The 17,540-nt window shown below is 33.1% G+C and overlaps 1 protein-coding gene across 1 annotated transcript in view; it reads right to left on the bottom strand.

Moving 5' to 3' along the window:
• Positions 1-17,540, bottom strand: part of LOC128182484 (renin receptor-like) — a 71,058-nt gene that overhangs the window by 29,939 nt on the left and 23,579 nt on the right. Inside the window, exon 5 of the mRNA XM_052851119.1 lies at positions 15,232-15,420. Coding sequence (XP_052707079.1) covers positions 15,232-15,420 — 189 coding nt within the window. The remainder of the gene's footprint in view (positions 1-15,231; positions 15,421-17,540) is intronic.

The raw sequence follows: 17,540 nt of genomic DNA, 5'->3' as shown, positions 1-17,540 counted from the left end.
TGTAAAACTTGATCCCCCAATTGTGGCCCCACCCTACCCCCAGGGACCATGATTTGAACAAACTTGAATCTACACTACCTGAGAATGCTTCCATTCAAATTTCAGCTTTCCTGGCCTAATAGTTTTTGAGAAGAAGATTTTCTATATATATTCCTATGTAAAATTTGATCCCCCCATTTTGGCCCCACCCTACCCCCAGGGACCATGATTTGAACGAGATTGAATCTACGCTACCTGAAGATGATTCCATTATAATTTGAGCTTTTTTGGCCCAATAGTTTTTGAGAAGAAGATTTTTAAAGATTTTCTCTATATATTCCTATGTAAAAATTCATCCTCCTATTGTGGCTCAACCCTACCCCCTGGGACCATGATTTGAACAAACTTGAATCTACACTATCTGAGGATGCTTCCACTCAAATTTGAGGTTTCTTGGTCAAATAGATTTTTAAAGATTTTCTCTATATATTCCTATGTAAAACTTGACCCCCCAATTGTGGCCCAACCCTACCCCCAGGGACCATGATTTGAACAAACTTGAATCTACACTACCTGAGGATGCTTACATTCAAATTTGAGCTTTCCTGGCCTAATAGTTTTTGAGAAGAAGATTTTCTCTATACATTCCTATGTAAAACTTGATCTCCCCATTTTGGCCCCACCCTACCCCCGGGGACAATGATTTGAACGAGCTTTAATCTACACTACCTGAAGATAATTCCATTATAATTTGAGCTTTTCTGGCCTAATAGTTTTTGAGAAGAAGATTTTTTAAGATTTTCTCTATATATTCCTATGTAAAAATTCATCCCCCAATTGTGGCCCCACCCTACCCCCGGGCACCATGATTTGAACAAACTTGAATCTACAATATCTGAGGATGCTTCCACTCAAATTTGAGCTTTCCTGGCCTAATAGTTTTTGAGAAGAAGATTTTTAAAGATTTTCTCTATATGGGTCATTATCAAAATATGCAGACTTTTGAAAAATGTAAAACATGAGAAAATTATTGCTGAAAAAATTACTTTGATTGCAAAAAACACATTTAACAAACAATGAAGTATAACATCTAAAAATTTGCAAACATTGGAATCTACCATTTAGTTGATAATTAGACTAAAATATAATGAACTGTGAAAATTTTGTCAGTGGTGTAACAGGCATATAGTATAGGAAAAAATTCTTAAATAAAATAAAATAATTTTTTTAAAATGATGGACATAGAGTTTATATCAACAACTTCATTTAAAGTTATCAGAATTAGATAACAGAAAATATTTGGCACATTTACAGTGACCAACATAACATTTGAGACAAAGTCTTGATGTTACTCAACAAATTTTTAATTTGAGCATTAAAAAGAACACAACTGGATTTTTCTTTTAATGGAGCATAAAAAAGACATTACTATAAATGCACTGGTGTTTTCAAATATACATGTATCATTGCCAGTTAACTTTATTTGGAGAAAAATGTACATGTTACACCACTGATTATTATGTTTTACCACTGACTTAAAGTTACACCACTGACCTAGCGATAATAAATAAGAGATAAGTGTATTAAATTTTGTAAAATAAACTAATCTCTATTTTTGATTGCATTTAAAACATGATAAATTTGATCTTAAATAAAAGTTTTCGTACCTCATTCTTTCATAATCTGAAGATAGACACACTGTTACACCACTTATAATCAGTGTTACACCACTGACACAAAAATGGCATGTAGATGTTTTTTAACATGAATTCACTCATTCTTTGATGTTATATTTCATACTATTGGCATCCACACACTTTTATCCACCTTGTACCGAGTTCGTACTTTCTTTGGCTCATCAATCTCACAAATAACATCGTCAATACTATACCAGCTCATATCAATCAAACATTTTGGATTATAAAATTGAAATTTCTCCAATTTTCTCCAAAATCTATGCATACAACTCATATACACTTCCTCTTTGTTTATATATGTTTTTTGAAGCTCAGCTAGCATTTGTTACCTTTTAGCATTTGAAAGATTTTAGTATAACATAATAGGGAACGTGAAATGTCAGTGGAATAACATATCTTATAATACACTATAAGTCAATAAAAAATTTGATTTTTTAATAAAAAATAAAATGTGGATTATTTCATTTCTTTATTAGAATAAATTTGTTTTTACTTCTATTTTTTAATCAAGTATTTAAATGGGTAAAACATAATTAGAGCATACAAAATGTCAATGGTGTTTCAAATAATGTCAATGGTGTAACAGGTCTCATTTTCCAGATTAAGAAAACACAATTGCAATTAAATAGTCAAGCTTTCTTTATTGTGACAGTGTCTAACTTGCAAAATTGATAAATAGCAATTGTTCAAAATGCTCAAAATATAAATGAAATGGAAGAAAAAGTAAAATAATTAAATAATGTCATGTGGTGTAACAGTTTTTTCAGTGGTGTAACAACAATTTTTGGTTACACCACTGACCGTTATACCACTGATGTATCCATAGTAAATGTAGCAGTATGGCCCAAGAGAACAAATACTACACAAAGCTACATAGCCTATGTTATAATGTGATAAACATTCATCATTTATGTGAAAAAAAATTTTGTTCTTTCATTATAGGAAACCTTAAATAGCCCGTTATCCCACTGACACAGTTTACATTGTATTTTTCTGAGCATACTAACATTTTCTGCCATATTTTTTATTACAATGATGTCATCACTGATACATTTATCTTTTTAGTAGCAGGGATTGATGTCACTATGATCTGAGGGATTCGAATTGTAGTACAATATTATTTACTTGATGTATTTTAAGATATTTTTATTTAATTTGCCTTGTAACACCAATGACAAAATTTTTTTGTACAAGCATATATCTCATCAAATTCATTGTTTTTAAAAGATTGTTAAGGAGCATAGCAGAAATTAATATATGAATGTTATTTTGAAAATTAACGTTGATTTTTGGAATAAAACATCAATATTATTGAAGATATTGTAGGTTAAAGACGTTGGAAAAATTTAATGACAACATAAATTCACTGAAATCTCATAACAATATTTTTTTTTATACTTTAAGCAGTAAAATTGTCAATTTATTTGTTCAACAATATAGGTTTAAGTTTCTAAAATCCAATGGTACTGTATATATTCCCCAGAACATTATTTTTCCCCCTTGAAATTGACACTGACGCAAAAGGCTGCATATTTTGATAATGACCAATATATTCTTATGTAAAACTTGATCCCCCAATTGTGGCCCCATCCTACCCCCGAGGATCATGATTTGAACAAACTTGAATCTACACTACCTGAAGATGAATCCATTATAATTTGAGCTTTTCTGGCCCAATAGTTTTTGAGAATATGATTTTTTAAGATTTTCTCTATATATTCCTATGTAAAACTTGATCCCCTTCTTGTGGCCCCTCCCTACCCCCCGGGGACCATGATTTGAACAAACTTGAATCTACACTACCTGAAGATGATTCCATTATAATTTGTGCTTTTTTGGCCCAATTGTTTTTGAGAAGAAGATTTTTAAAGATTTTCTCTATATATTCCTATGTAAAACTTGATCCCCTTCTAGTGGCCCCTCCCTACCTCCGGGGACCATGATTTGAACAAACTTGAATCTACACTACCTGAAGATGATTCCATTATAATTTGAGCTTTTTTGGCCCAATTGTTTTTCAGAAGAAGATTTTTAAAGATTTTCTCTATATATTCCTATGTAAAACTTGATCCCCTTCTTGTGGCCCCTCCCTACCCCGGGGACCATGATTTGAACAAACTTAAATCTACACTACCTGAGGATGCCTCCACACAAGTTTTAGCTTTTCAGGCCGAATAGTTTTTGAGAAGAAGATTTTTGAAAAATACCAACAAATTTTCAATAATTCTCAATTATCTCCCCTTTAAAGAGGGCGTGGCCCTTCATTTGAACAAACTTGAATCCCCTTCACCTAGTGGTGCTTTGTGCTAAATTTGGTTGAAATCTGCCTAGTGGTTCTTGAGAATAAGATTAAAATGTGAAAAGTTAACGACAACGAAGACAACGACTACGACAACGGACAAATTGTGATCAGAAAAGCTCACTTAAGCCTTTGGCTCAGGTGAGCTAAAAAAAATCTAAAGTTAAAATTTAAAAAATTCTATTGCTTGAACGCTACGAGTGAGAACAGTGACATTATACGACCAAATGAAACCCGTTAAACACATGTTCAATCAAATGTCAATTATCCATACAAGTTTTGTGTCTTGATCTCTTACAGTTTCTGAGATCTTGTGGGTAGTTTCTTTTTAAAAAAGAATGCTACCTGAGATATTTGAGATGTCTCAACGGAAGTAGAATTTTTTTCGTTTTTCTACCATGTGTAGATGACCTTTGTTTTACTTAAGCTTAAATGTTACTTCCATGCTATATAACCAAAATGATTTTAAAGTGTACTTCCTGTGAGGACCGGAAGTTAAGCCGGATAAATCAAAATAGTGTAAACACATGTACATACATAGGTTTATCATCCCAAGAAGTTTAGTTGTTCAAGTCGTTACTGCTTTTGAGATCTTGCCGAAATAAAGTTTTTTGTCTCGGGACAGGAAACGGACAAACGGAAGTGCTCAAAAAAATTAAATTTATTGTTTCTTGTTTACTTGCTTATCTTACATTATTATTTATCGAAGAAACTAAAACTACCGAATAAAAACAGTTAAACCGATAAACAGCTTGATTTGTTTGAACTCTTTCGGTGTGGACCGGAAGTGACGGTCGACAAAATGAAACTGTTTAAACACATCTTCAATCAAATGTCTATAATCAGTGAAACATTCATGTATTGAACATTTACAATTTTTGAGGTCTTGCGGGTACAAAATATGTTTTAACAAGAGGCCCAGGGGCCACATCGCTCAACTGAGCAACAATTGCATTAATTCTGATCAAATTAATATTACAGTATCAAAATATCTTGACAACTGAGTACAGTAGATCTTGCTAAAAAAAATTGAAAATCTGCCAATTTTTATCCACCTCTTATTTTTTGGTAAATACCAAGCCCTTTTTGTTGTTGTACCTGTAAGAAGATTTTTCTCTATTCCTATATACCCCCCCCCCCATTTCGTGGCCCCACTTTTCTCTAGGGAATCATGGTTTTATCAATCTTTAATCTCCATAACCTGTGCTTTCACATTAAGTACTGAGTTTTGGACCGAAAACTTTCCCAGAATATTTTTAAAGATTGTTTCTATATATTCCTATGTAAAAATTCAAACCGCCATCACGGTCCCGCCCTACCACTAGGGACTGTGATATTGCAAACTTGAATTTACACTACCCGAGGATGCCTCTACACAAGTTTAAGCTTTTCTGGCCAAATAGTCTTTAAAAAGAAGATTTTTAAAGATTTTCTCTATATATTCTTAAGTAAAAATTCATCCCCCGTTGTGGCCTCACCCTACCCCTGGACTATCATTTAAACAAACTTGAATCTATATGATCTGGGGATGCTTCCACTCAAATTTGGGCTTTCCTGGCCTAATAGTTTTGAGAAGAAGAATTTTAAAGATTTTCTCCACACATAAAAATTTATCCCCCATTGTGGCCCCGCCCTACCCCCAGGGACCATGATTTGAACAAACTTGAATCTACATTATCTGAGGATGGTTACACGCCAATTTGAGCTTTCCTGGCCAAATAGTTTTTAAAAGAAATTTTTTAAAAGATTTTCTCTATATATTTCTATATAAAAATTTATCCCACAATTGTTGCCCCATCCTACCCCCGGGGACCATGATTTCAATAAAATGGAATCTACACTATCTGAGGATGCTTCAACTCAAATTTGAGCTTTCCTGGCCTAATAGTTTTTGAGAAGAAGATTTTTAAAGATTTTCTCTATATATTCCTATGTAAAACTTGATCCCCTAATTGTGGCCCACCCTACCCCCGGGGACCATGATTTGAACAAATTTGAATCTACCCTTCCTGAGGATGCTTCCACTCAAATTTGAGCTTTCCTGGCCTAATAGTTTTTGAGAAGAAGATTTTTAAAGATTTTCTCTATATATTCGTATGTAAAAATTGATCCCCTAATTGTGGCCCCACCCTACCCCCGGGGACCATGATTTGAACAAATTTGAATCTACACTTCCTGAGGATGCTTCCATTTTAATTTGAGCTTTTCTGGCCTAATAGTATTTGAGAAGGAATTTTTAAAGATTTTCTCTATATATTCGTATGTTAAACTTGATCCCCCAATTGTGGCCCCACCCTACCCCCGGGGACCATGATTTGAACAAACTTGAATCTACACTACCTGAGGATGCTCCCATTTTAATTTGAGCTTTTCAGGCCTGTTAGTTTTTGAGAAAAAGATTTTTAAAGATTTTCTCTATATATTCCTATGTAAAACTTGATTCCCCAATTGTGGCCCCTCCCTACCCCCGGGGACCATGATTTGAACAAACTTGAATCTACACTACCTGAGGATGCCTCCACACAAGTTTAAGCTTTTCAGGTCGAATAGTTTTTGAGAATAAGATTTTTGAAAAATACCAACAAATTTTCAATAATTCTCAATTATCTCCCCTTTAAAGAGGGCGTGACCCTTCATTTGAACAAACTTGAATCCCCTTCACCTAGTGGTGCTTTGTGCCAAATTTGGTTGAAATCTGCCCAGTGGTTCTTGAGAAGAAGATGAAAATGTGAAAAGTTTACAACAACGACGACGACAACAAAGACGACGACAACAACGACAGACAACGGACAAATTGTGATCAGAAAAGCTCACTTGAGCCTTTGGCTCAGGTGAGCTAAAAAAGCTTCTTGAGATAATCGAGATATCTCACCGGAAGTAGAATTTTTTCGTTTATTTAACATTGCATAGATGAGAAATGTAAGGATTTACATTAATATCTTTATTTTACGGAAAATAAATAAATACCGGTGTCATATAATATTTTGAACCCCGCGATATATTGAACCCGGGTTCAAAATATCGCTGCGATATATTGAACCCCCCCATAAAATATTGAACCCAGGTTCAATATTTTATGGCCGCGATATTTTGAACCCCCCTCTATTTTTCAATGGTATTGGAGAGGGGGTTCAAAATATTATGGCTGCGATATATTGAATCCCTACCTTTTTCCAATTCCCATTGGATAGGGGGTTCAAAATATTATGGCCGCGATATTTTGAACCTCCCTCTATTTTTCATTGCTATTGGAGAGGGGGTTCAAAATATTATGGCCGCGATATTTTGAACCCCCTACCTTTTTCCAATTCCCATTGGAGAGGGGGTTCAAAATATTATGGCCATGATATTTTGAACCCCCCTCTATTTTTCATTGGTATTGGAGAGGGGGTTCAAAATATTAGCCAAGTTGGTAAGGGGGAGATTCTCCCACATAGCAGCTTTGAAAGGTTAACAGGTATGGAAGAAGATTTTCTAAGATTTAATACATTTTAACTATATGGCCATATTGGCCCCACCCTTGAGCCAGAACCCCTGACCCAGGGGTCATGAATTTCACAATTTTGGTAGAGGGCCTCATTGACATTATAACCAGGCATTTAGTTTTTAACAAATATGTATGGGAGTAGAGAAGAAGATTTTTGAAAATTTGGCTTTTTTGCATATTTGACCCTACATGTGGCGCCCCGGGGATGGTAGAGCCATGAATTTCACAATTTAGTTTTCTTTTACCATAGAGATGCCTCAGACCAAAAATGGTAACAATCAGCCTTGTAGTTTTTAATAAGAAGTGTAAAATGTCAAACTGTTAACGCACGACGACGGACGGATAGCAATAGGTCACCTGAGTTTACTCAGGTGACCTAAAAAAAGCCTCGAGACATTATCATTCTCTATCAGTCCTGAAAACTTGAAGTAAATCTATCCAGTCATCTCTGAGAAATCATGTGGACAAAAAATGGGGGGAAAAAATAATAACTAGACTCTAGTTGCTATAGCAACAGAAAGGTCTTCCGTTCCTCATGACTGTATTAATCTGTACAAAAAATCCATTTCTCTTGTAAACAGTAAACAGATAAATTACGACCAAATAAAACCTGTTAAAAACATGTTCAATCAAATGTCCATTATCCATATAAGTTTTGTGTCTTGATATCTCACAGTTTTTGAGATTTTCTGGGTATTTTGGTTTTTTTCATTTGAGATGTCTCAAGGTAGACCTTTTTTGGTTTTTTTTTACCATGTGTAGATGACCTTTTGTATTTCTATAGCTAAAATGTTACTTCCATGCTAAATAACCAAAATATTTTTAAAAAATCAAAATTGGGTGTACTTTCTGTGATGACCGGAAGTTACGCCGGATAAAACAAAATAGTGTTAACATCTGTACATACATAGCTCTATCATTACACAAAGTTTGGTTGTTCAAGTCGTTACTGCTTTTGAGATCTCGTCGAAATAAGGTTTTTTGTTTCGGGACAGGAAACGGAAAGGCTCAATGTAAATTGTATCAAATATTTTTTGTATACTTGCCTTCTGTACATTATTGTACATCAAGCTCACTACAAATATCAAAGGAATAAAGTGAAATTGATTAACAGCTTGATTTGTTTGAACTCTTCGAGTGTGGAATCATATTTTGAACTTTTTTCTATTTATATAATTATATGTACCATCAAGGATAAGGATTGCAGTGTTTGAATCTCCGGATGCCAGAAGTCCCGCACAAATATCATTGTGTGATTGCGAATCACTTCACCTCATGTGATATGGTCGAAGCCCATATATTGTGGAACGAACTAAGACATCATAGCTTCTCTGACATTCTTGACAATTTTAGAAATACAAAATGATTTATCGATTCCAAATAACGTTTTTAGTATGTTATTTTAACGACCAGCTTGTAGTTTTGTTATTCTATTCCTACACACGTTTTTTTGCACAAAGTGAAAATTGAACATAATTTTTCAAACTGTGATTTAGAATTTCTGTCAAATTTTAACAATCTTCATCACTAAAAGAATTGGTTTCGAAATATATTCTATTGTTTTCAGGTCTCAGCAAAAGCTTCCAAAAGTTTTGTAAGTTGTTCTATTAGCTCTGCGGATGACATTGCTTTTGTATCAACTATAGTTCTATGAGAATATTTTTGCAGATCAGAATCTTTCAATTCTTTGCCCACAAAATGACAAGGACAAGCATGTGCTTTCTCATAAGGCCAGCATTTTTTGAAATTTCGATTTACAAACCCGCCGACCCTATTTTTATAAATATTCAAATAAAAATAAAAGGACCTGAACAAGCTATTAATTTTATTTTTTCCTCCGACCCGAAATTTTCTTTCTGGTATAAATAAAAAATCACGCATGTGTAGTCTGAATTATTGTTGTTCACGCATTGATTAAAAAGACCAAGTTCTTTCCGATCAAGTCACAGGCACTAGAAGTCGCAAAAAAACCACCAAAGGGCCTACTCCTGTTTGCTTTCGCCCAACCCTACAATTTACGACCCTATTAAGTTTTGTGATCGGCAACTTAGCCAGAATTTCCTCAAGAAAGAGAAGTTGAAGTCTTTTTCTATCACAATTCCGTTAATTAAAAAAAAACCTCATTGGCAAGGAAATGATAAGTTACTTATTTAAAAAACATTTTTGCAAAATAAATTCTAAAATAATCATAATTTAACCGTTTGGAAATAGATCCTCTACATAACGGTTGTAAGTGGGTCACAGGGTTGGACTAATAACCCTAAACACACTGAACACAGGAGTCTTATGACTGAAGGAAAGAGAATGATTTTATTTGTTATTAAGCTAACAAAATAATGAAACATTTCCTTTATTAAAGGTATAATAACATAAATAATTAAAATTTTAAAAATTAGTTCGTCTTTTTTAAATAAAAAAACTTGTTTGATTTTTTACTGACATTTATGGACATGCTTCTAATCTAATTTATTTTCAGTAACATTATTTTAAATTTTGAATTTGTGAATAGCGTTGTTAACTTAATCAAATAAATGATTTCTCAAACTTCTTCCTATTTTTCTGCAGAAGAAGTGAAAACTCCCTTAATTTTTTTGGTCGTAATGTATATGTACAGTATGTACTTGACAGTGTATATAAAAAAAAAAACCCTTCGTTTTTATACATGCATATACAATATATTAACACAAATTTTCAGTGCCCATGGATAAAATATGTTAAATAAGAACATTATCAACAACCAAAATTACTTATATATTTAAAAAATGGCAGCTCATGGACATGTGTTCTTATTTTAAAAATAAAAAAAATATTGTTGAAAAATTGTTTTATTTTTCTCGACGGACAAATTTTTCAATTTTATTTTTATTTTTTTTCCCTCCTCCTCCCCAAATAATTTGAAAAATATTTCGTAAATCTAAAAATAAAAAAATGCTGGCCTAAAGAATCATATTATGTTTTAAATAAACTTGTGTATGGGTCTTGCAGAAAATAACTTGCATTTGTTTTTCTTTTTATCCACATACAGGGCAGATTCTGAGTGACTTTGTGCCCAAATAATGGGTGCTTACGCCTGATGCAGGTGTGGAACTTGCATATAACTTATTACGTAGTATTCCCTTGTGGAAATGTAAAATGCATTTGCTACAAACAACGTCATTTTCTGAAACCATTTTTGCAATGATAGAGCCAAATGTCTCTCTTCATGTGTCGTTTCTTTTGCCTTTAAATGTCCTTCGATTTCCACAACTGGCATACTGCATAAAACACAACTAAACGATTTTGGCATGGTAAACAGTCTTGACTAAAGACAAACCTCATGCAAGCTAATACAGAGTCCCTATAAGTACCGGTATATAGATCGATAGTATAATTACTTAAAGAACAAGAGGCCCAAAGGGCCACATCGCTCACTTGAGCAACACTTGCTTTATATGGGCGTTCAAAGGATATTGTGCCATATGGCCCATTGACTGATTAACAAAAAATGAATATCCAAATTTTACACTTATTTTTGAATATACTTAATCTTTTACATATTTACCTTTATGGAATACCATTTTTACCGAAAATAAAACCATAAGCAATATAAATAACTAAATATTTAGTTGGTGTAAAACAATTAACTTCTAGTTCCCTTTGTTTTAGCCTCCCCTCCAATCACTTTATAAAATGATTAAAATAAATGAGAGCATAAAGGTACATTTTCTCCCTTCACTACTTACTAGTTAGTGTATTTTATTTTAAAAAATCCTATATGTGAAAGATGAAAAGTGTACCTTAATGCACCAGAATGAATGCGCTCAATTCCTCAAAGAACTGCGAACGCTAACGCCCGTTAGCCGGAAAGATGTTTTTGAAAACATTTCCATTTTCCGTTATTTTCTATTATGAAATGAGCTATTTTAACCCAAAATACAAAGTTATCTCTCTTTGTTTGACCAAATCATTTATATTAAATGAAAATATACATAAATGTTTACATTATTATAAAAAAATTAACTTTAATTAGACAACTTTCAAACAAGTGAAAAGCTGTCAATGTGACAGCAAACCGGGTTTTCTTTTATGTGAACTTTATCCATAATCCATGTCAACCCATATCCAGTGAAATGGTGTACCCTATATGCAATATTTTGCCAAAAAGTGACTAATTCAAAAGCTGGTATCTTTTTCATAAATTATCAGAAATCAAAATCCTAGCAATATGCACACCTCTGATATACCCTATGTACAATTGATCTGCAAAAGAACAACTTCCTATCTTGAAATCTGTAGGAGGAGTTGTCTGTACAATGAGGGTACCCTATATGCAATATTTTGCCAAAAAATGACTAAGTTCAAAAGCTGGTATTTTTTTCATAAATTATCAGAAATCAAAATCCTAGCAATATGCACACCTCTGATATATGTACAATTGATCTGCAAAACAACAACTTCCTATCTTGAAAACTGTAGGAGGAGTTATCCGTACAATGAGGGTACCCTATATGCAATATTTTGCCAAAAAGTGACTAAGTTCAAAAGCTGGTATTTTTTTCATAAATTATCGGAAATCAAAATCCTAGCAATATGCACACTTCTAATATATGTAGAATTGATCAGCAAAACAACAACATCTTATCTTGAAATCTGTAGGAGGAGTTGTCTGTACAATGAGGGTACCCTATATGCAATATTTTGCCAAAAAGTGACTAAGTTCAAAAGCTGGTATTTTTTTCATAAATTATCAAAAATCAAAATCCTAGCAATATGCACACTTCTGATATATGTACAATTGATCTGCAAAACAACAAAACATCTTATCTTGAAAACTGTAGGAGGAGTTATCCGTACAATGAGGGTACCCTATATGCAATATTTTGCCAAAAAATGACTAAGTTCAAAAGCTGGTATTTTTTTCATAAATTATCGGACATCAAAATCCTAGCAATATGCACACCTCTGATATATGTACAATTGATCTGCAAAACAACAACTTCCTATCTTGAAAACTGTAGGAGGAGTTATCCGTACAATGAGGGTACCCTATATGCAATATTTTGCCAAAAAGTGACTAAGTTCAAAAGCTGGTATTTTTTTCATAAATTATCGGATATCAAAATCCTAGCAATATGCACACTTCTGATATATGTACAATTGATCAGCAAAACAACAACATCTTATCTTGAAATCTGTAGGAGGAGTTATCTGTACAATGAGGGTACCCTATATGCAATATTTTGCCAAAAAGTGACTAAGTTCAAAAGCTGGTATTTTTTTCATAAATTATCAAAAATCAAAATCCTAGCAATATGCACACTTCTGATATATGTACAATTGATCTGCAAAACAACAAAACATCTTATCTTGAAAACTGTAGGAGGAGTTATCCGTACAATGAGGGTACCCTATATGCAATATTTTGCCAAAAAATGACTAAGTTCAAAAGCTGGTATTTTTTTCATAAATTATCAGAAATCAAAATCCTAGCAATATGCACACCTCTGATATATGTACAATTGATCTGTAAAACAACAACTTCCTATCTTGAAAACTGTAGGAGGAGTTATCTGTACAATGAGGGTACCCTATATGCAATATTTTGCCAAAAAGTGACTAAGTTCAAAAGCTGGTATTTTTTTCATAAATTATAGGAAATCAAAATCCTAGCAATATGCATACTTCTGATATATGTACAATTGATCAGCAAAACAACAACATCCTATCTTGAAAACTGTAGGAGGAGTTATCCGTACAATGAGGGTACCCTATATGCAATATTTTGCCAAAAAATGACTAAGTTCAAAAGCTGGTATTTTTTTCATAAATTATCGGAAATCAAAATCCTAGCAATATGCACACTTCTGATATATGTACAATTAATCTGCAAAACAACAACTTCTTATCTTGAAAACTGTAGGAGGAGTTATCCGTACAATGAGGGTACCCTATATGCAATATTTTGCCAAAAAGTGACTAAGTTCAAAAGCTAGTATTTTTTTCATAAATTATAGGAAATCAAAATCCTAGATATATGCATACTTCTGATATATGTACAATTGATCAGCAAAACAACAATATCCTATCTTGAAATCTGTAGGAGGAGTTATCTGTACAATGAGGGTACCCTATGTGCAATATTTTGCCAAAAAATGACTAAGTTCAAAAGCTGGTATTTTTTTCATAAATTATCAGAAATCAAATTCCTAGCAATATGCACACCTCTGATATATGTACAATTGATCTGTAAAACAACAACTTCCTATCTTGAAAACTGTAGGAGGAGTTATCTGTACAATGAGGGTACCCTATATGCAATATTTTGCCAAAAAGTGACTAAGTTCAAAAGCTGGTATTTTTTTCATAAATTATAGGAAATCAAAATCCTAGCAATATGCATACTTCTGATATATGTACAATTGATCAGCAAAACAACAACATCCTATCTTGAAAACTGTAGGAGGAGTTATCCGTACAATGAGGGTACCCTATATGCAATATTTTGCCAAAAAATGACTAAGTTCAAAAGCTGGTATTTTTTTCATAAATTATCGGAAATCAAAATCCTAGCAATATGCACACTTCTGATATATGTACAATTAATCTGCAAAACAACAACTTCCTATCTTGAAAACTGTAGGAGGAGTTATCCGTACAATGAGGGTACCCTATATGCAATATTTTGCCAAAAAGTGACTAAGTTCAAAAGCTAGTATTTTTTTCATAAATTATAGGAAATCAAAATCCTAGATATATGCATACTTCTGATATATGTACAATTGATCAGCAAAACAACAATATCCTATCTTGAAATCTGTAGGAGGAGTTATCTGTACAATGAGGGTACCCTATGTGCAATATTTTGCCAAAAAATGACTAAGTTCAAAAGCTGGTATTTTTTTCATAAATTTTCGGAAATCAAAATCCTAGCAATATGCACACTTCTGATATATGTACAATTGATCTGCAAAACAACAACATCTTATCTTGAAAACTGTAGGAGGAGTTATCCGTACAATGAGGGTACCCTTTTGGCAGCCGCCCGCCATTTTCACCATTTTAATAACCTGATTTTTCCTACGGAAAACCCGGTTAAAAATGACTTTTAGTTAGGCGGCTAGACAATGCTATCGTTAGCAGTCCTTCAAATATTATACAGAAATTTCTTTAAAAATTGAAGTGAAAAGGTTAAATACTTATATTTTTTGGAAAATGACAGTAACATTGATAACTCACGATAGTTTGAAGTATTGTAAGCTGAATTTTTAATAAGAAATTCTCTATAAGATTTCTTACCAATTTGTAATAAATGTATAACGAATTGCGGCTATACCAAAGTTTTTTCTACTGCTCCTTGAAATTTGCTAAAATCAAGTACAAGCTTTGGTGTAAATATTGGCATTTCTGGTGCAGTGGTTCTTGAGAAGATTTTTTAAGACACATACCCTATTTTCACTGTTACCTCCCTTTTAAAAAGGGTTTTGTCTTTTATTCCACCCATGAGGATACTTTGTAACAAGTTTGGTTAAATTTGGCCTAGTAGTTATAGAGAAGAGGTAAAACATGTGAAAAATTTATGGACAGGCCAATGGATAAGGTACAATAGGTGATCAGAAAAGCTCACTTGAACCGAAGGTACAAGTGAGCTTAAAAAACTGTGTTCTGTATATTTTTCATATTTTTGATAATTATCTACATTGTATCTGGATGAATGATATAATCCTTTTATAAATGATTGAACAAGGACAACTCCTGATTTATAATTTCAAATTACTTAAAAATCTTTTTACCGTGTTGATAACATCCTGTATAAGCTGGAGCTCTCCCATTAGTTTCAAGTCACTTGGCCTACTTGAGTTCAGGGTACCTGTAGTGTGCCTCTGTTGAACAGAGTCCGAGTCCAAAAGGCGATCTGCCATTTTCCTCATTGTATCAGGAAGTTTACGGAATACGTCAAAATCAGAATGGACATCAAAAAACTAAAATCAAAAAATATACATTCAGAACAAGGCTGGAATAAGGGAGTGACTGAATAAATTTTTCCTTTTTGATATGACTTTTTCGATTACGACACATTTAATAAGACAGCTGCACAAAATATAAAAATACCTATCTCATTACTTAATCAAATTCACAAGTAAATGATTGATGCTGATTGGTTGATGGGGCAACATTATCAATAACATATACGGACTAATCCACAATGTTGTGCATTTTATTTGAAGATGTTGTATGCAGAATTAGTCATTTTAAATCAATGGACATTTTAGAAAGAAGCAGTTTCACTTTACAGAAACATCTTGGTGATGGACGCTACAAATATCGCACCAATATAACTATGTTATGTTGTAAATCTTATAGAAAGTATGAATCTTTTGTCCGTATCTTTGTGAAATGAAAAATGCTCTGAAGGGTATATGCCCACTAATGATCTCATTTATCATTTGTATTCAATTAAACAAAAGTAAGAGAGAGAGAGAGAGAGAGAGAGAGAGAGAGAAGAGAAAAAGAGATCTTGTTTGTTTGATGGTTATGCATGTATTTAAACAATAAAAAGCTTTCTTTAGTGATTCATGCAGGATATGAAGGTAGTGACATTGCAGAAACAATTATATGCTGATTATGTTAATATTTTCAGCTAAGATCCCTACCTTCATAACCCGCAAGAATCGTTTTAAAAGGCATTTTTTTTTAAGGAGAAGGAAACTAAAAATATGTACAATACCGTATATCCGTTTCTTGGGGGAGTTTTTTCACGTGTCAGTCATTTTTTTTACTTAAAAAAGTTTCTTATAGAGAAGATGATACAGGATATAGTTTCTGTGTATTCAATTATTTGTAAGTGAAGAAGAGATTGCGAAAATAGCAAAAATTAGATCATCGCGAAAATTACTGTATTTATGATAAATCAATTAAGCATCTACTATAGTTGTAAATAATATTTATTTTTATTAAAAACCTTGACCAATGAAAAAATCAAGAAAATCAATCGCTTTATTTAAATTTGCCGCCGCTATGGGAGCTGCTGCCATTGAAAGCAAAATTTAGTGTCGGAGGAATCTTTGCATTGTTATGGAGATTGTCAAGAGATGCCAAGTATCGTAGAAATATCTGCCTTTATTATTTCGACATGATTATTCCATCTTCAGAGAATGTCTTCAAACATCCCTTTTACAATTGTAACATACTTATTCAGTAAGCGAAGAACTAGATGCAGGTCTGTAGCTCCCTGTCTGAAAAAATTCGGATGGACGACCTGGGAGCTACAGTGCCTCCCATAGTAAAAAACTGCAATTTACGGTGCACAAAAAATTGCACTAGTTTTGTACTGATTACCGGTAATCTCATTTCCGAACACATTCTGTACAAATATTTGATTCCAAAAAATTCTTCGATCAAATACTACAGATATCATCACTTCACTTGCCTCTGATATTCTTTTAAACACCATCACCAGTCCCGTGAAGTGAAGAGGTGCAATTTGTTAACATGTAAAAATGGCGACTCTCGATCTCGATGTGAATTGATATACTTTATTTTCCGAGTTCGGTTAGCATGTTTCAAAGAAAGTCTGCGGCAAGTAAAGTAACAATATCAGTACTAGTAGTAAATTGTCTGAAAAATTAAACAGTACTAATTGTTTTCATAGAATCTGTGTGAAAATAAGGTTAATCTGTCCAAAACTAGCGCAATTTTTTGTGCGCCATAAATTGCAGTTTTTTACTTTGGGAGGCACTGTAGCTCCCAGGTTGCCAATCCGAATTTTTTCAGACCGGGAGCTACAGACCTGCAGCTAGCGAAGAACTTGATTTGATTAGATGCTGTCATTTTATATATTCAATAAAAATGCATACATTTATGCATACAGGTATTTATTCTTTAGATTGATGTGTGAACATAAACATAATGTTTTTTGTTCAGTCCATTACTGAATATCAGAAAGGCATAAATCAGCGTTTTATTCAGAGCACTGCATATGTACATTGTGAAGAATTATGTGTAAACAAAATTTAATGTCAAATGACAGTGATAACTTTTCATACTTATAAAAAAATCGCTATAAAAAGTCTTAAATTTCATTATTTTCCACCTTCACGGG

The sequence above is a fragment of the Crassostrea angulata genome, chromosome 4 (genome assembly GCF_025612915.1).
Source record: "Crassostrea angulata isolate pt1a10 chromosome 4, ASM2561291v2, whole genome shotgun sequence".
NCBI lineage: Eukaryota > Metazoa > Mollusca > Bivalvia > Ostreida > Ostreidae > Magallana > Magallana angulata.
Note: the sequence above shows the minus strand (reverse complement) of the source record. Positions and strands in the feature narration are given on the sequence as shown.